The 16,138-nt window shown below is 33.9% G+C and overlaps 1 protein-coding gene and 1 long non-coding RNA gene across 3 annotated transcripts; both read right to left on the reverse strand.

Moving 5' to 3' along the window:
* Positions 1-3,744: 3,744 nt before the first annotated feature.
* Positions 3,745-7,358, reverse strand: LOC130649709 (uncharacterized). Of its 2 annotated transcripts, none has more exons than XM_057456004.1 (4): positions 5,583-7,358; positions 5,183-5,248; positions 5,061-5,108; positions 3,745-4,710 (listed from the first exon to the last, which is right to left on the reverse strand). In XM_057456004.1, exons 1-4 carry the CDS (start codon positions 7,353-7,355, stop codon positions 4,510-4,512), a joined length of 2,088 nt encoding a protein of 695 aa, XP_057311987.1. In that variant the 5' UTR covers positions 7,356-7,358; the 3' UTR covers positions 3,745-4,509. The 2 variants fall into 2 exon arrangements, with proteins under 2 accessions (XP_057311987.1, XP_057311986.1); XM_057456003.1 differs by having other exon boundaries at positions 5,478-7,358.
* A 4,033-nt stretch (positions 7,359-11,391) lies between these two features.
* Positions 11,392-12,030, reverse strand: LOC130630402 (uncharacterized). Its single transcript, XR_008982067.1, has 3 exons — positions 11,940-12,030; positions 11,667-11,832; positions 11,392-11,576 (listed from the first exon to the last, which is right to left on the reverse strand). It is a non-coding gene; the product is annotated as an uncharacterized LOC130630402 (long non-coding RNA).
* Between the last annotated feature and the right edge of the window lie 4,108 nt (positions 12,031-16,138).

Raw genomic sequence — 16,138 nt, forward strand, 5'->3', positions numbered from 1 at the left:
TTTGTTAAGGCCTATTTTCAACATTCGATTTCATTACTGGCGCGGGTGATATCTGCTACGGCGGAACTTAAGTTCGATTTGTAACATATTTATGTATATGTAATTTCGAAATTTAATTGAAGTTTTTACTTTGTTTCAATAATAAAAAAACATTCACAGTAGTTTTTAATTTTTACAGAGCAAAAATGTAAACCCCGCGCCCGCTTTTAAAATAAAATTGGGGGTACTTCCAGAATACCCAGAAATTTCAGTCCACAATCTCGTGCATACGGAACGATGCGCTGTACCACATACGAATTCAGTAGAATACGGCTTCCGTATTTCACTGAACAATTTTAATTCTGGCGAATACGGAAATATACACGTATCCTGTGTAATACATTTTCCGTATAGCAAATATTCTGTATATTTTTGTTATTCACCCGTATTCTTATAATAATACCAAATTCCGTTTTCCCGTATTCAGGCATGTTTCACGCAGTGTTGTATTTATACAATTAGTATTTAATCTGTAACTATGGTTGCTGTTAAACTTGTATATATTTAGGAGAACATTGTACGTTTTTGATTGCTTGAAAATGGGTGTGTGAACATCCGAAACGTCGCGAATAATGTAGTTTTTTTTTTGTTGTTGTCAATTTACTAGCGCGATGATTCTTCATCATTGAGCTTGAAGATTGCTCACATTTTTTGTTTTATCCACTTGACGGACTCCATGCTTTGGGAACGTTTTCATCTATCTAATAGACCCCTGTGTGAGAAATATTTAGGTCCTATATCTCTCAAAGCTGTAGATATTGGCTATTACTCAAAACTGCCCTCTATGAAACCCTTATAATGGGTAAAATACAATAACTCTTGTTAGGATTATCCTTAGGAGAATCCTTAGGGAATCTTTCTGAAAATTTTGGTTAAGTGATAAAACAGATTACCCGATTTTTTCATATTTTAAAAAAAAATCTGAAAAAAAACGGATTTTAGGGCAATTTTGGCTTTTATTCATACGGACTATGCAAAAAACGGAAAATGTGTTAAATAACTTTTATTTGGTTATCAGAAACCTTAAACAAAATCTGAAAATTCGGTCTACACTCTAGAATATAAGAATTGAACTTTAAGGCAGATAGTGTAGAGGTATATTAGACAATTTATTAGACGAAGATCCTCCCAGTCATAATAATATGTTTGAAATACTCCGGACCGAATAGGCTTAATTACTTTGCTCAGTCACAGTAAAGAAATTCAAGACCAAACATCTCAACAAGCAACGACATTATTTTTCGTCAATAGTACCAGAGAGTAAGTTAGCTAGACAAAGAAAAAAAAAAGGAAGTACGTCAGACTGTAATAAACCAAAAAGCCTTCAGAATTCACTTATTCTGATGGTTCTTGCACATATTACTTACTGATATTGACTCAACGCAGCATTATACTATATGCTTACCGTAAATGACGCTACCCGTCCCTAAGAGACATTTTTTCACTAAGCGCCGCTGCTTGAATAACCGCCCCCTTCCTATAGCCAGTGGGCCGCTTATTTCATTACACGGATATCAGAAGGGGGCGCTTATTTGGAATAAGGCATAAAAAACAAAAAGTTCCAGATCAACTTTTTGATAATTTGGTAGCATTTGTTTTACATGTCCGCCGCTTGTCTGTGAAACATCCACACAAGGTTGCTAATGTCATAGGATATGGCTTCTACTACAACAGTGGACGGCTTAGGGAAAAGACAGTGACCGTAAAAACAAAGGGTCATGAGAAATTTCGCGTTTCTGTTTGCCTCGCAGCAAAGGCTGATGGCACAAAATTGCAACCTTTTATTGTTTTTAAAGGTGTAAAGCGTGAGACAGCCGCAATGGACAAAGAGTTAAAAAGTTGCTATATATCCTCAAACGGCTGAATGAACCCTGAACTAACCAATATATGCTTAATAAAGTTCTCGGAGCTTTCTAATTTACCCGCTATCTTGTTTGGGATTCTTATGATAACACATCGAGAACAGTGTAAAATGTTCTCTACACTCCAAAAAGATTGACGTATTTAATGTACCAGGCAGCTGTACAAAATATATTCGAGCTCCGGACTTAAGCTGGAACGAACCCTTCAAAGCTCATGCAACAGAAAAATACGATGATTGGCTAAAGGAAAAAGGAATTAGCAAGCTCGCAACCGGGGGAAACTTTACTCCGCCCCGACGTACAATCGTAAAATTGATCCTGGAGGCTTTGGAAAAAATATTCCAGAAAATATAAAAACCTCTTTTAAATAATGTGCACTAAACCGTGCCACAGAAGGATCAGAAAACGATCGTATTCACTGGACATTTTAGAAAGCCAGCTTCCATCTTAACTGAGAAAAATACTGATGCAAATAGATGAAAATGTTGTCACAGCAACACGCGAGTTTCTCACAGTCGATTCAGACCACTAAGACGAAGACGAAAATATTGAGATAGATTAATTTTTGTTTAGATGTTGTTCGTTAAAAGTGAAAAGAAAGAAATGAAATGACACATTTTATTTGTTTTTATTTTAGTAGAGTTAATATGCGCCCCTGCTTAAATACGCGTCCCTGCCGAAAAAGCTCCCCCCCAAACATAAGAATTTTAAATAAGCGCCCCGAGCTCTTACTCCATCATTGACGGTATAAGTCGTCTGCATACGACGGTGGCTTTATTGACGCATTATGTGCGAAGAAAAACATTTTGAGTCGTGTCCGAATATTGCGAAAAACAAAAGCAACTCATGCTGTTCTTTATTAAACTGCTGGAATTTCTTGAAACCTGAAATACTCTAATTCAGAGGAAATCGGTCAGCACAAAAGCAGCGTTGCTCCACAGATGAGGATAATTATGTTCGTTAAGACAGTGAAAACATTGATGCTTACATTAAAGAAAAAAAGAATAATGGAATATGTGAAGTAATCTATCAGAGCAAATTTTGATTGGATTGGAAAAAAAAAATGAAAAAACAATAAAACTTTATTAATATAACTTAACGAAAATGCTAAATCATGCCGGACTCACAGACGATGTGCCCGTTGTCCATGTTATATAGCTGCACACGAGCTACAACACCTCCATAAATTACTTCACATATGACAAAGATATTACTTATGCTAGACTCAAATAAATACCTTAATGTCATATTGTTAGGATTAATCAAGACTGACATTTATTGTGCAACAACACTTGATTTTGGTAACTCGTATCTTAACGCTATTTGGTCCGGGGTTTTTCAAACATAGTACTTTATTTCTAGAGCAAATTTTCGCATTCTGTTCGATGTTATCCGATTTTCGGGTAAAATGTAAGGTATGAAATCACATTACTCACGAGTCCACGAGGAGTCCACAACGATGTTTTTGATATTCTTATCCTAAATGTTAAACACCCCTCACTGAAATGGAGTCGACTTTAATATTCACAAAAAATAATTTGCCCTGGGTACAAAGTGGGAAAGGAGTCCGATACGACGTTTCCTTATATTTTTGTGCAAAATAAAAAAGGCCTGGGTACAAAGTTGACAAGGAGTATGACACGCTTATTTTTATGCAAGATAATGAAGGATCCTAGGTACAGAGTTGGAAAGGAGTCCGATACGACCTCTCTTCATACCGTCATACAAAACAATAAATGGCCTGGGTACAGAGTTGAAAGGAATCGGGCCCTGGGTACAAATATAAAAAGGAGTCCGATACGACGTTTAATAATTTTATGCAAAATATCAAAATACCCTGGGAATAAAGTTGGAAAGGAGTCCGACCTGACGTCTCTTCATGTGTTCATGCAAAATAATAAAGGCCCTGGGTACAAAGTTGGAAAGGAGTCCGTTATGAAATTCTTAATATTTTTGGGTACAAGGTTGGAAAAGAGTCCGATAACGTTTCTTAATATTTTACACAAAATACCAAACTTGGGAACGAAGTTGGAAAGGAGTCCGATACGACGTTTTAAAAAAAGATCTGGGTACAAAGCGAATAGTAGTCTGAGAAGTCATTAGGAAAGTTAACAACTGGGAAAAAAAACTGAAAAAATGTTAGGTAATAAAACAAGTCACAGGGTGAATTTCAACTACCTACTCCCACTATGCTACTTATAAACCATATTTTAAGTTGAATTCGTATCTAGTTATAATAAAAACAAACAAAAGAAATGTCTATTTTTTGTTACAAACTTAAAAATGCTTTTTGTAACGAAAAGTTTTTGTGAAGTTACAATTAACTCTGGCACTTTTTTACTACTTGTGCATTTTCCTAAATTTTTCTTGTAGAAAAGGTAGTAAAAACGTCGTAAAAAGGAATATAAAATAAGCTTAAAATCAAAACTGTGACAAAAACCAAAAAATAATACGTATTGTCCGAAATTGCAACATAAGAAAGACTAAATATAATCCATGAAACAATACTAAAACAAACTTTTTTAAAAAAAAATACTTCTCAAATTATTTTGCCAAAAATTATTTGTTTACTACTGAAACTAACAAATATCACATGACTATGTACGATTTACTTTCTTAGTTTTTTTTCATAGTCAAGTCTAGTTCTTAATTGCATATAATTATAGTGAGACAACTTTCCGTCTAATGCTTCCCGTATGCAATCTTCAGTAATGGGACCTCCTGCAATAATACCTTTACATTTCTTATGGATTATCTTCAAATCTGCATCGCTAAATAATCTTTTTCTTTTTCTAACATTAAACGCCATCTGTAAAAAATAGTATTGGAAAGGTTACCATGAATAGTAATTCTACCAAAAAACATCGGAACTAACATCGGAACTAACCCGATGCTCAACTTTAAAATTTACATAAAGGTACGTTTTATATCATTGTGATTGTGTTTTTCTTCAATAGCAATTAATAAATTCAAATATCTGAATTTATACAATTTGTGCTCGAGCTTAATTTTTGTTGCACACTCCTTTCATGTAAAACCTTAACTGATTTATTATTTACTTCGATCAGCACTACTTATGCTACGACTACATTTGAGTGGAAAGCTTTTTTAAGCAGCTTAACCACTTTCTAACCTCCCCTCACATTAGCTCGCACTTACCGAAGAAGTGACTTCAGCGGCGTTGTCCTCCTGATTTGAAGTCCCAATCTGAAAATAGTATGCACATCGTTTATATGTAATAACCCTATTTGCAATTTTTAAACATAGGTAAATTTATTTACATTTGTAGAAATAGACTGCGTGGATGCACTTGCAGAATTCAATCGATTAGGAACAGCTAACTGTCTCTAAAAGAAAATTAAGTGATGATAATTGCCATATAACATGGCAACAGTTGCGTCACCACTAAGTACTCTTAGTTATAAAAAATTAAATATCTGAACACTTGAATTGGCACGTTGGGAGTAAATTACTTTTAACGAGCGACAGGTGGCTTCAAAATCCTTTTTATGAAAAAAAGAAACCCATATTTGATAACATTTTATATACATCAGACGAATTGATAACATTTCTTACGTTACATTTTATAGGTGAATAACGAATCAAGCTTCTTAGTTTGTCACAAATCTGTCTGTCACTGACTTGGAAATAAGGCTGTAATTGCGCAGACTTTTTTCGTACATTTTCGATGTTGATTTCCTTTTTCCCGATTTCGTCAGCAAAAGCTTCCTGCAATTTGTTGATGTCTTCAATTTTCCACTTGTGTCTTGGTGATGCAGGTGGAGAAGATGAAATATTCTCGTTCTCTCTAAAATAACTCCTAATTACTTTGCCACCTTTTGCTGCTGCTTCCTGCTTTTTTCGTACAAAGTAGTGCTTGTTTGCAGTGTCCAGGCTGTGACACATCAAATCAGCTACCTCCTGGTTCATGCCCATACCCTTTCCCCGAATACCAGTTGTTGTGGACTTTCGAATTATATTACAGCTTAAATTTTTAATTGGAACATTTCCGAACAGATCTGCTTTAGCCCACAACTGGTGAATTCGTAAACTTATCTGTCCAGAGGTCATAGCACTTCCCGTCCAGGACAAAAAAACATTGCGGCACTTTGGCTTTACCTGTGGACGAATTTTGTCAGTAAACAGCTTTAACCAACCAAATTCGATCTCCGACATAGTGATTGTAGCTGGTCCGTATGCATATGCTGTTTTGTGCTGTTTAACGGAAATCTGACACAAACCATCAACCCTCTGGCAAGCATCAACTTCAGAAACCAAAAGATTAGCTGACACTCCCGAACGGTGACCATTGGCAAAATGTATGACCGAAAAAAGATGGTCCCGCATACAACAATACTCAGCTTGAGTCACGGAAAAATCTGAACTTTGCAACTTGAGAAAAAAAGATTTCGCGTTGACCGCATTTTCGCTTTTTTCATAGTTTTGCAGCTGTTGTGGTGTAACTAGCATTGAATGATCATCGATCTCCCGCTCAAATCTACGTTCCTTATCCAATTTTTTATAACTTTTTTTCCAGACATTTAATTTTCTTTTTAAGTCAACAACCTTTTCAGGCCCAACTGAGGTCAACTGTACCCTCTCTGTGATAAGAAACTCACAAAAAACACCAACCGAAGATAAATATTTTTTGATAATTCCTGGTAAATTCTCACGGCTTTTGCAATGCTTTGCCAAATATTCGTCACGGAAATGTTGACCATCAAAAAACATCGCAAGGTCTTTATTTGCGCAAACTATAAGGTAAATTCGTTTAACGTCTTCCACAATTTGTTCGAAAGATGTACGGTTACCTCCGTCCGGTCCTTGCAAGTAGGCCGCAAATTTTTCAAACAGCTCTTTGACTTCGTTAGGTAAAGTATTCTCTATATCATCGCAGTCAAGAGCAAACTCAGATCCATCACTGTCGCTAAACAGTAATGGAGATTGAGAGCGGCTTTTGGAAGTGATCAAGTCAACAGAATGCACCGGCAGTTCTCTCCTCGGTATAGACGTGAAGGCATGCGTGACTTGATCAGATTCCGCATTATCCGCTATTGGTACAATCATTTGCTCAGCGGCTGGTAAAGATGTTTTTGAAAAGCTTTTTTGTTTACTATCCGCCAGTGACTTTGATTTTATATTTTGAAATACTTTACGAGGTGAACTGTCCACAACGCCAATTATTTGAATGCTATTGCACATTACGGCACTGTCAAGCAAGGCACGGTACTTCTCCTTGTTTTCAATCTTGTGAAATTTTCGCAGATGTTTCGGCAGACGCTTCAATACTTTATAACACCCTTCCACTGGACAAATTCTTGATGTGTGATAATCCTTTTTCTGCAATGTTTTTTGTGTCTGCCTTCTCAACCCAAATTGACCAATAGCAGCATCTGCACTTGCCTTTGACCACTTGTGGCACAATAACAAATGCCGTGCTAAATTTTTAACCATTAGAGAACAGGAAGTAACTGGACATTTGAAATTTGATCGATACCTAAAAGGCGAAAATTGATTTGTATTTGACGTGCAAAAATTCCAATCCTTTACAGTCACACAGCCGCAACGTGTAAACGATTTTCACAGAAAACTCCTTCTAAAATAGGAAATTAATTGCTTAGTGCTGTTTTAAGTTTTAATACATTTCCTAAAAAGTTATAGAAAAGGTAATTGGTGGATACCTCTTGTTTTCACTTTTCAGCAAATTTTTGTCATCATTTATCTTAGCCCCATTTTCCTTGCCTACTACCACCTCCTTACCATCATTAGTCTCCTTATCAGCCCTCACCTCAACTAGACCTTCCTCATCCTTTTCATGTACACCACTTTTCTTCCCCACCTCTTTATCAACCCTCACCTTTACTGCACACTCCTCCTTCTTTTCACCTACACCACTTTTCTCCCCTACCTCTTTACCAACCCTCACGTCTACTGCACCCTCCTCCTCTTTTTCAGCTACACCACTTTTCTTCCCCACCTCTTTATCAACCCTCACCTTTACTGCACACTCCTGCTTTTTTTCACCCACACCACTTTCCCCCCCTACCTCTTTATCAACCCTCACCTCTACCGCACCTTCCTCCTCTTTTTCATGTACACCACTTTTCTCGCCAACCTCTTTACCGCCCCTCACCTCTACAGCACCCTCCTCCTCTTTTTCACCTACACCACTTTTCTCCCCTACCTCTTTATCAACCCTCACCTCTGCTGCACCCTCCTCCTTTTTTACATGTACACCATTTTCATCATCTGCAACCAATTCCCCACTATCATTACTTTCCTTTTTAACCCTCACCTCAACTGCACCCTCCTCCTTTTCACTTACAACACATCCTACAGCAATTACTATTTCCCTTTTCTCCTTGTCACAGACAAAATTGGGGTTCAGTACTTGAAAGTCCACTTGACGATCTTCATTTGCTTTTTTGTTCAAATTGCTGGTAAAACTTTTAATCCCACTAAGTTCCTACGAAAAAAGTTCATCAAGCATTACAATAAATCCTTATTTCTATTTAGATAAGTTTACTCAGACAGATTTACCTCGGACGAAGTTTCATGGAAAGCTTCTGTCTCATGATAAAGAAGGAAATCATCAGCCTAAAAAGATAGCATGAAACTGTAGATTAAACAAGTTTTCAAAAATGGTTAGGGAGTCGATACTCTGAATACACTAACAGAGACGAAGTACCTTTTGCCTGGAGACATTACAACATGACTCATACACCAAAACCATGGTCTCTGGAAAAAGTACTTTGAAAACATAATCGAAATACTAAAATAAAAAAAATTGTACACACAATGTTATACCGAAAAGTTACCATTTAGTTGAGTGTTGAAGAAAGTTGGATGCACACTAACCGTCATAGTATCTTTGCAGAACCAGAGCATTAACGTGTCCAAAATACACTTCTGTTGAATGTCAGAAAAATCACCGATTCCGACTTGCATATTCAGCATAGCTTAAGAATATAATATCAAAATAATTAACATTTCGTAAGTAACTATCTTAATGAGGACATAAACAGTTAGCTACCTCGGCTACACCCCCTTCTTTAAATGTATCATGTCTCGCATTTGAAACCTATGTAAAATAAGATGATGTATGATGCCTGAAAAATCAATCCATTAATAATAATACCTAAGAAAATTTCTTCCAAAGAATAAGGATCAAACCTTTCATTATAAAAAAATGTAAAGCATGCAATTCAAGAACATGCACATATGAGTCAAACTGACCTTACACAATGTCTGTACTCTCAAATGTAAATAAAAATATAAAGTAAACAGAAACAACAAAAAAAGAAATGAAGATACAAATATTTCAAACCTTCCCCTCGAATATTTTAAAAATATCATCTTTAAGTCTTGCCAGAACACCTGACAGTTTTTTTATAGATATTTCACTCATATTTCTGAAAAGGATAAAATAAGTTAAATTCATCTTCACCACTTGCATCACCAAGACACAAGTGCACGATTGAAGACATCAATGAATTGCAGGAAAGTTTGTGCTGATAAATTCAGAAAATTGAAATCAACATAAAAGATGTGTGAAAAAAGTCTCCGCAATTACAGCCTTACTTCCAAGACAGACAGATTTGTGAGAAACTAAGAAGCTTAATTCATTATTTTAAAATGTAAAGAAAGTGTGGTATCTGTATTATTCCTGTAAATTTACATTTTTTCTTAACGCATACCTTCTTAAGGATGGGAAAACATCATTCAACGGTTTGCATTCCCCAATGAGTTCATCGATTTTTGTGAAGTTTGTGGTGGTCTTTTTAAATATTGTATATTCTTCACTGTTTAAATGCTAGAATACACAATAATAAAACATAACGACCTTAAAAGTATTGCTTTTATGAACTAAAGTCAGTAGTGGCAAGAATTATTACTTAAAAATTACTACCCAGGCCGATGCTGACTATATTATTCTGCATAAATTATGTTGCTAACCTCATTTAGATCAGAGAACGATACGTCGCAACATTCACAATACTTTCTGCATTTTTCCATTACATGGCAATCTTTTGCCATGCTTGACTTTCTAAATTAAAAGGCTTATAAAATAAGGTATATAAAATAATATGTCTTACAATATTTAATAATGACGTCTCCTGCATTTTTATTAGAGAAACACATTGGCGACTTTCAGTCAAAAATTTAATCCTAAATTTAAATTTGTTAACACACCTGCATATGTTTTGCAAAAAGAAATTTGACGACATGCAGTTCAAGTCTTCCGCATAAAATGGTTTGAAAATCCTAAACAGATAAGTCCAAGCTTTAATTTTTTAAAAAACTACAAACAAACAGAATAAGTAGAAAAATGTCTCACTTTTCCTTATCTCCAACTTTTATAAATGGCTCCTTTAATTTTCGCACCAAAATATTATCTAAAAATTTAAAGAGGTTATTAACCTGTACCCTAAAACTGGTTTGCACAAAAAATATTAACAACACAATGAGCCATAAAAACCTCAAAATCTTGAAACAACTTTAAGAAAATCCCTAGCCTCAACGTGTTAAAATCCAATTAAAAATTAAAGAAATCTTCAAAAAAAAAAACAATAATTTTAACTTCAAATAAAAAAAGTATGCAACTAGTTCAATTTTAAAAAGTCAAAAAAGAGGAATAAAAACTAAGAAAATATTCAAGAAATTTCAGCCTATATTCAAATATTTAGCTAAAAAACGCTCAGGTCAAAAAACTGTTTTCTTATAAGAAAAAAAACGTGTATTAAACACTCATTTAAATAAGTTGGAACATTGAGATTTATACCTTTAATGAGAAGAAAAGTTCTGTACGAAATTGTACCTTTTAAAAGACATATAAATGTTGTCATGAAATACAGTTTAACATACCTTTTTTATCACTGAAATTACTGATAACCTTAAAAAATAAATACAATTATTGGTAAAAAAAAAGTATGGTTATGCAGCAGTCTCAGATACAATTATTTTATGAGCCAAGAACTTGTGGTAGTGGTAGAACAGCTGATGAGTTGTACTTGAATGTATGGAAAATCCAAAAAACCTTTTAACTAAATGTTACTAATTTCATTTTAAATTCAAAATTTTCTTCTTTTATGACATAAAACAAAAACTGGGTTAAAGGTAAAGAGATGGAAATGGGCATTACAAATTATAAAAGAATATTACCTGCTCTCCATTTTCAACAAAAGTTACCTCTACAGCCTGAAAAACAAGAACATACATCTCATTTACACTCTAATTTAAATATTTATGAATGTACAGCAAGCATTTAATTATCATGAATTGATAGACAAATTTTAAATTTTATTGAAACATGACATAGGACTATTTTAAAAATACAGCAACATCATACTTTTCCAGTTGGCGTTATATTTGCCAATAATATTGGTTCACAACAGTTTTCCTAGAACAAGAAAATATTATTTACCAACATTGTTTACAAACATTGACGAGCCTGCTATTTTTATTCTAAACGATTAACTTACTTTCTTACGCCATGGTAAGTTTGTGTCATTGTAATTGTATCGTAGCTCTGTACCAGTAGGAATATCTTTTGTTGCTACCAAAAAAATTCCTGGCATTCCACCCTTTTCGAATTTTTTCATAGTGCAGTTCGCATATGCAGGTGGTGAATCATTTACAAAACGGCAAAGGCAGGATGACAATGTAGCATCAATACTATAGGAAAGAAACGTTAACATAGTCCAACTTATATTCCCATAAATATAAGTTAAGTGTGATAAATGCACATACAATATAACTACCTACCTCAATTTTTTTCCATTATGCTTTATATCAAAAATAAAGCATCCTAACTTTCTACGACAGTATTCTTCTCGCTTTACCTCTGCCTCTTTTTTTGATAAAAGCTTCCCCTTGTACTACAGGAGGATACTGCCTTTGGATACATTTTGCGTAGTAAAAACACCATAGCCTGAGATTAAAAAGATAAAAGTTACTACATTAATTTTTAATAACAGATATTCAAAGTATTTCAATATTATACATTTGTTTAGTTTTGTTTTGCACTAAAGCTTTTACCTATAAATTCATCAATAAATATTTTCTTTAAATATGCAGGATCGTGATCTGCTAAAACGTTTAATATTTCTTCTTGAGTTGAACCTTTTCTCTAAAAAGATAAAAACATAAAAGAAGAAAGATGTATTACAAAAGGAATAACTTCACACATAATTAAAAGGACATAGAATTTTTTTAAATTGACACGATAGGACATAGAATTACAAAATGAATCTACATCACCACTTTAAATTTTTACTAGCAATTAACTGAAATTATTAAAAAGGGGAACTGATAATAACTATGAGCATAAAAATAAATCTGATTTTTACTTACCAATTTTCTTGTGTTCATTTTGCTAAAACTGTGCTTTATAATTTATGTACTATGTAAGTTTTCTTTAATCTAATACTGATTTAAAATTTGAATAATATTAATTAATACTGGTTAGCGTTTATACGAACATTGTGTCTACTGCAAAATTGTTTTTCGGATTTATGTAGTATAATGTAGTATAAATGTATAACCTGTTGCATTACCACCTTATTAAAAAGAAGTTAGGTAACAACTGATTTTCTGTAAATATCTGTAATATGTTTTACCAAATCTGTCACAACTATAATACTGAACTTCCATAATTTTTAAAAAAGTCTATTGAATTTTACACTTGAGCATTGACTTCCATAGATTATTTTAAAATACAAGTGGCCATAACAACAATAAAAGAATAATAAACTACACAATCCTTCACTTCAATTTTTGACTTTAACTGTATAACTTACCCAATGTTTATAAATTATTTTCAACTTTCTGAATATATAATCAAAACTGTAAGCCAAATATTTTCACCTATCAAATCAAAATAGCAGTAGAGACGACAACATCTAAAATGCAATTTTTGTAAGCATAAGCTTTACCTATTTTTTTATAATTGTCACAGACAACTTTTGGTCTTCACATGCTGGCCAGTACTTGATTTCCAACACACAACAACTCTTAAAACAAAATTAGAAAAAAAAGAAAACCAAAAGAAGGTTCTAAAGTAAATTTCTTAATGTGTTTCAATCTGTTGAGTAAGTTGAGTAAAAATTTTTAAGATAAAATACGGATTGTTTCATTGTCATCATCAGTCAAAATATACCATACATAAAAGCTAGTCGTAAAATTTACTAAAATGACAAAATAGAAATTTATCTTTATCAAATTTCTTTCATGCTTTCCTAAAACATCTTATAGTAAAAGTTATATAGTAAAAATAATTATTACACTAGATACATTATTAAATAACTTTTTCACAAAAACACCTGTGGCTCTGTTAGGTATATATGATAATGGTAACAATGGGATTTGCAGTTTGGAATAAAAGAAACCTTTATATTGCCCATTTTCAAGATCGTTCATGATAATACACAAAATGCAATGGGTCATACAATAAATTAATTTAGTTCTTTTGTGATATTTTATTATATACAATTACATTCAATACTCATAATACTCATTTCTTGCTTAACTTAAAATCTTTCAAATGTCCAGCAGTTGAAAAACAAAAAACACAAGCAAAATGTGCAGATGTTTCTCTTTTAAATATATTTATATACATCACATCTTACTGGTAAGATATTTGCCACTCAACATTTTTCAAAAGTTTATGAGCATTTACTCATGAAGTTACACTATTCTGACAACATGTGTCAAGTGTTTTACAGAGTATCATCTATACTGAATTTATAAAAGCAGCCGGAAACACAACACAAAGTATATTAAATGATGATGGAGTACACTAATCATACACCTAGCAATTAGATTCATACAAGTTTGGATGGGACATGAGCAATAAAACTTTCCTGAATAATTTTATACTTGGAAATGATTCAAAAAACGATTTGCTTTACTCTTTGCCATGTTTATTTTACTACTAACGGTAACAGTACAAACATTTGAATAATAGAAGCAAAATTTAAAATATGGTCTTGGAAAATCCTCAATATAAAAATATACATATATATATAATTTATTTGATAAATATAAGACTGCTTAGTTTGAAAAAATATTATTGCCCATCTGACTGTCTTTTGCAGGAGGTGGAGAAACAGAGCATTATAGATTATATATACATTACAGTATATCAATACGACAAACTTTCTTTTCCAAACTCAGCTAGCTGACTATAGCTCTTGTTATTTTTTTATTTTTTAAATATTTACTTGAGCTCGATTACTCAAAATTTTTTAGAAAATGTAGGAAATTTGACTTAAAGAAAAATAAATAACGATCTTTAAAAAGTGAGAAAAAACAACAAAACATCACCCGCCACTTGAGCAGAGTGTAGATTTTGCAATGTATCTATACTGACTTTCATTCTGTGAGAAATGTGTTGTACTTTGTTTATTTGATGATCATCACATGTCTGTAGTACAAGCAGTCTGTGTCTAGGTAATGAAGTCTAAAATAATGAGTAAGTGTTTGAGATTGATGGTAGTTTGTATAGTCACCAAAGACACTAAGTTTTAAAAATCACTGCTAAGAAAGTATGTATACCGAAAACCTTAACAGTGTATAGATGATAAGCATAACAACCTAAAAACTATAGTTATCGTGACAAAAATATACTGGTTCAAACCAATGTGTTATATTTTCTGCATTGAAGTGCACAGCTACCAATGAGGATGCTGACTCGCCGAAAACGCTGTATGTTATGTAACCATCCGGGAAAGCCTGGGCCCGTCCAAAATCGCCCGAATTGCGCCTGAAATGCTATGCGTGCGAGGCTCATTGGTCTCATTTACATTTTGTCGCGAAGAAGGAAGGTGCTATTTTGTCGTTTACTCTCAGTTTATGTGTGGGATTATATTACAGCTATATTTATCGAATAAATGATATAAAAAACTTCCACTGTTAAGGAGTGACTATTAGTCTACCATTATGTTGGTATTGGGTACCTTAACCATGCCGTTATGTGCCGATATGCAAATGCGCTATAATGGCGCGGTAGCTGTACTTTAAAGTATCTACGGACTTCATTAATACACAGAAGACAAACATTTATGTCAATATAGATATACGCGTTCTTATTGCGTTTACTAAGCCTCTGTCATAACCAGAGATTTACGTCTAACATCCACTACCACTGCTCGACATTGAAAGAATAAATTATACATCATGGCAATAAATGTTTAAAAAAAATTTTGTTTCGGGTTGATTCAGGTTTCTCCGGGCCGACAGCCCGTGGTTTTTGCGGCGTTTCCGGCGAGTCGGCACCCTCATAGCTATCATTGGTCACAGCGGTATGGCCTTTTGGCTTTAACAATTGAGTGGCAGGCAAAAAGATGCGGGCGCTAGATAAAGTGAGGTCCTTTTTAGTCTGTTTTTTCGCATGACGGTATCATTACGACTTTATATGAATATATGTCAATCAGAAATTATCCATCTACACTCGATAATAGTTTAAAGCCTGAAAAATGTTTCCATAGAAAGAAATGGGCTGAAAAAGACCTTTCTTCAGCAAGCTTCCGCATCTTTCTGCCTGCCACACAGTTGTTAGAGCCAGAAGGGCTTACTGCGGAAAATGTAAACATTCAAAAAGGTCTATACATGTTGACTGAGGTGGTTGCAGTTTTAGCCAATCTGCTGACCATAAAACATGCAATTTGGTATGTCTATATATATATATAAGAGAAAGATACTTTTATCCAAACTAAAGAAAAGATTTTTTAGATTGGAAAGTTGGTGTGCCGATAAAACCAAAAATTAAAATATTCACAGTTCGGTGAAGAAGCAGATGCCCAGATCAGAGGATCTAATGCCTGAATTAAGAGATATCCCTAACTTGCTATAGCTATAGCTAGCTAATGCCATTGCCCTTTTTTGTGTTAAATAGCCATTAGCTAGGTAGTCTTTAGCATAAAAACAAAGATAGATCATTTTTGTTAAATATCACCTTCTTTTACTTCTCACATCACCCCAAGAAATCTTTAAAGCTAGCTAGCTATAACCTTATACACAAATAGCAACGTACTCACAGCGTTTATCCCCAAGCAACAAGTCTTTGCTTTGAAATAAAGTAACCATATTCTCCCCTTAACCACGTGTATTATATTATTTCTTCCGTCTCCTTCCTCGCCTCTGAATTTGTAAACTTTAACTGGCAAATTTTACGGGCAGCCGATTTTTAGATTGGGTAGGAAAGGAGTCCGTTTGGAAAGGAGTCCGAGCGTTGGAAA

This window comes from Hydractinia symbiolongicarpus, chromosome 1 (genome assembly GCF_029227915.1).
Source record: "Hydractinia symbiolongicarpus strain clone_291-10 chromosome 1, HSymV2.1, whole genome shotgun sequence".
NCBI lineage: Eukaryota > Metazoa > Cnidaria > Hydrozoa > Anthoathecata > Hydractiniidae > Hydractinia > Hydractinia symbiolongicarpus.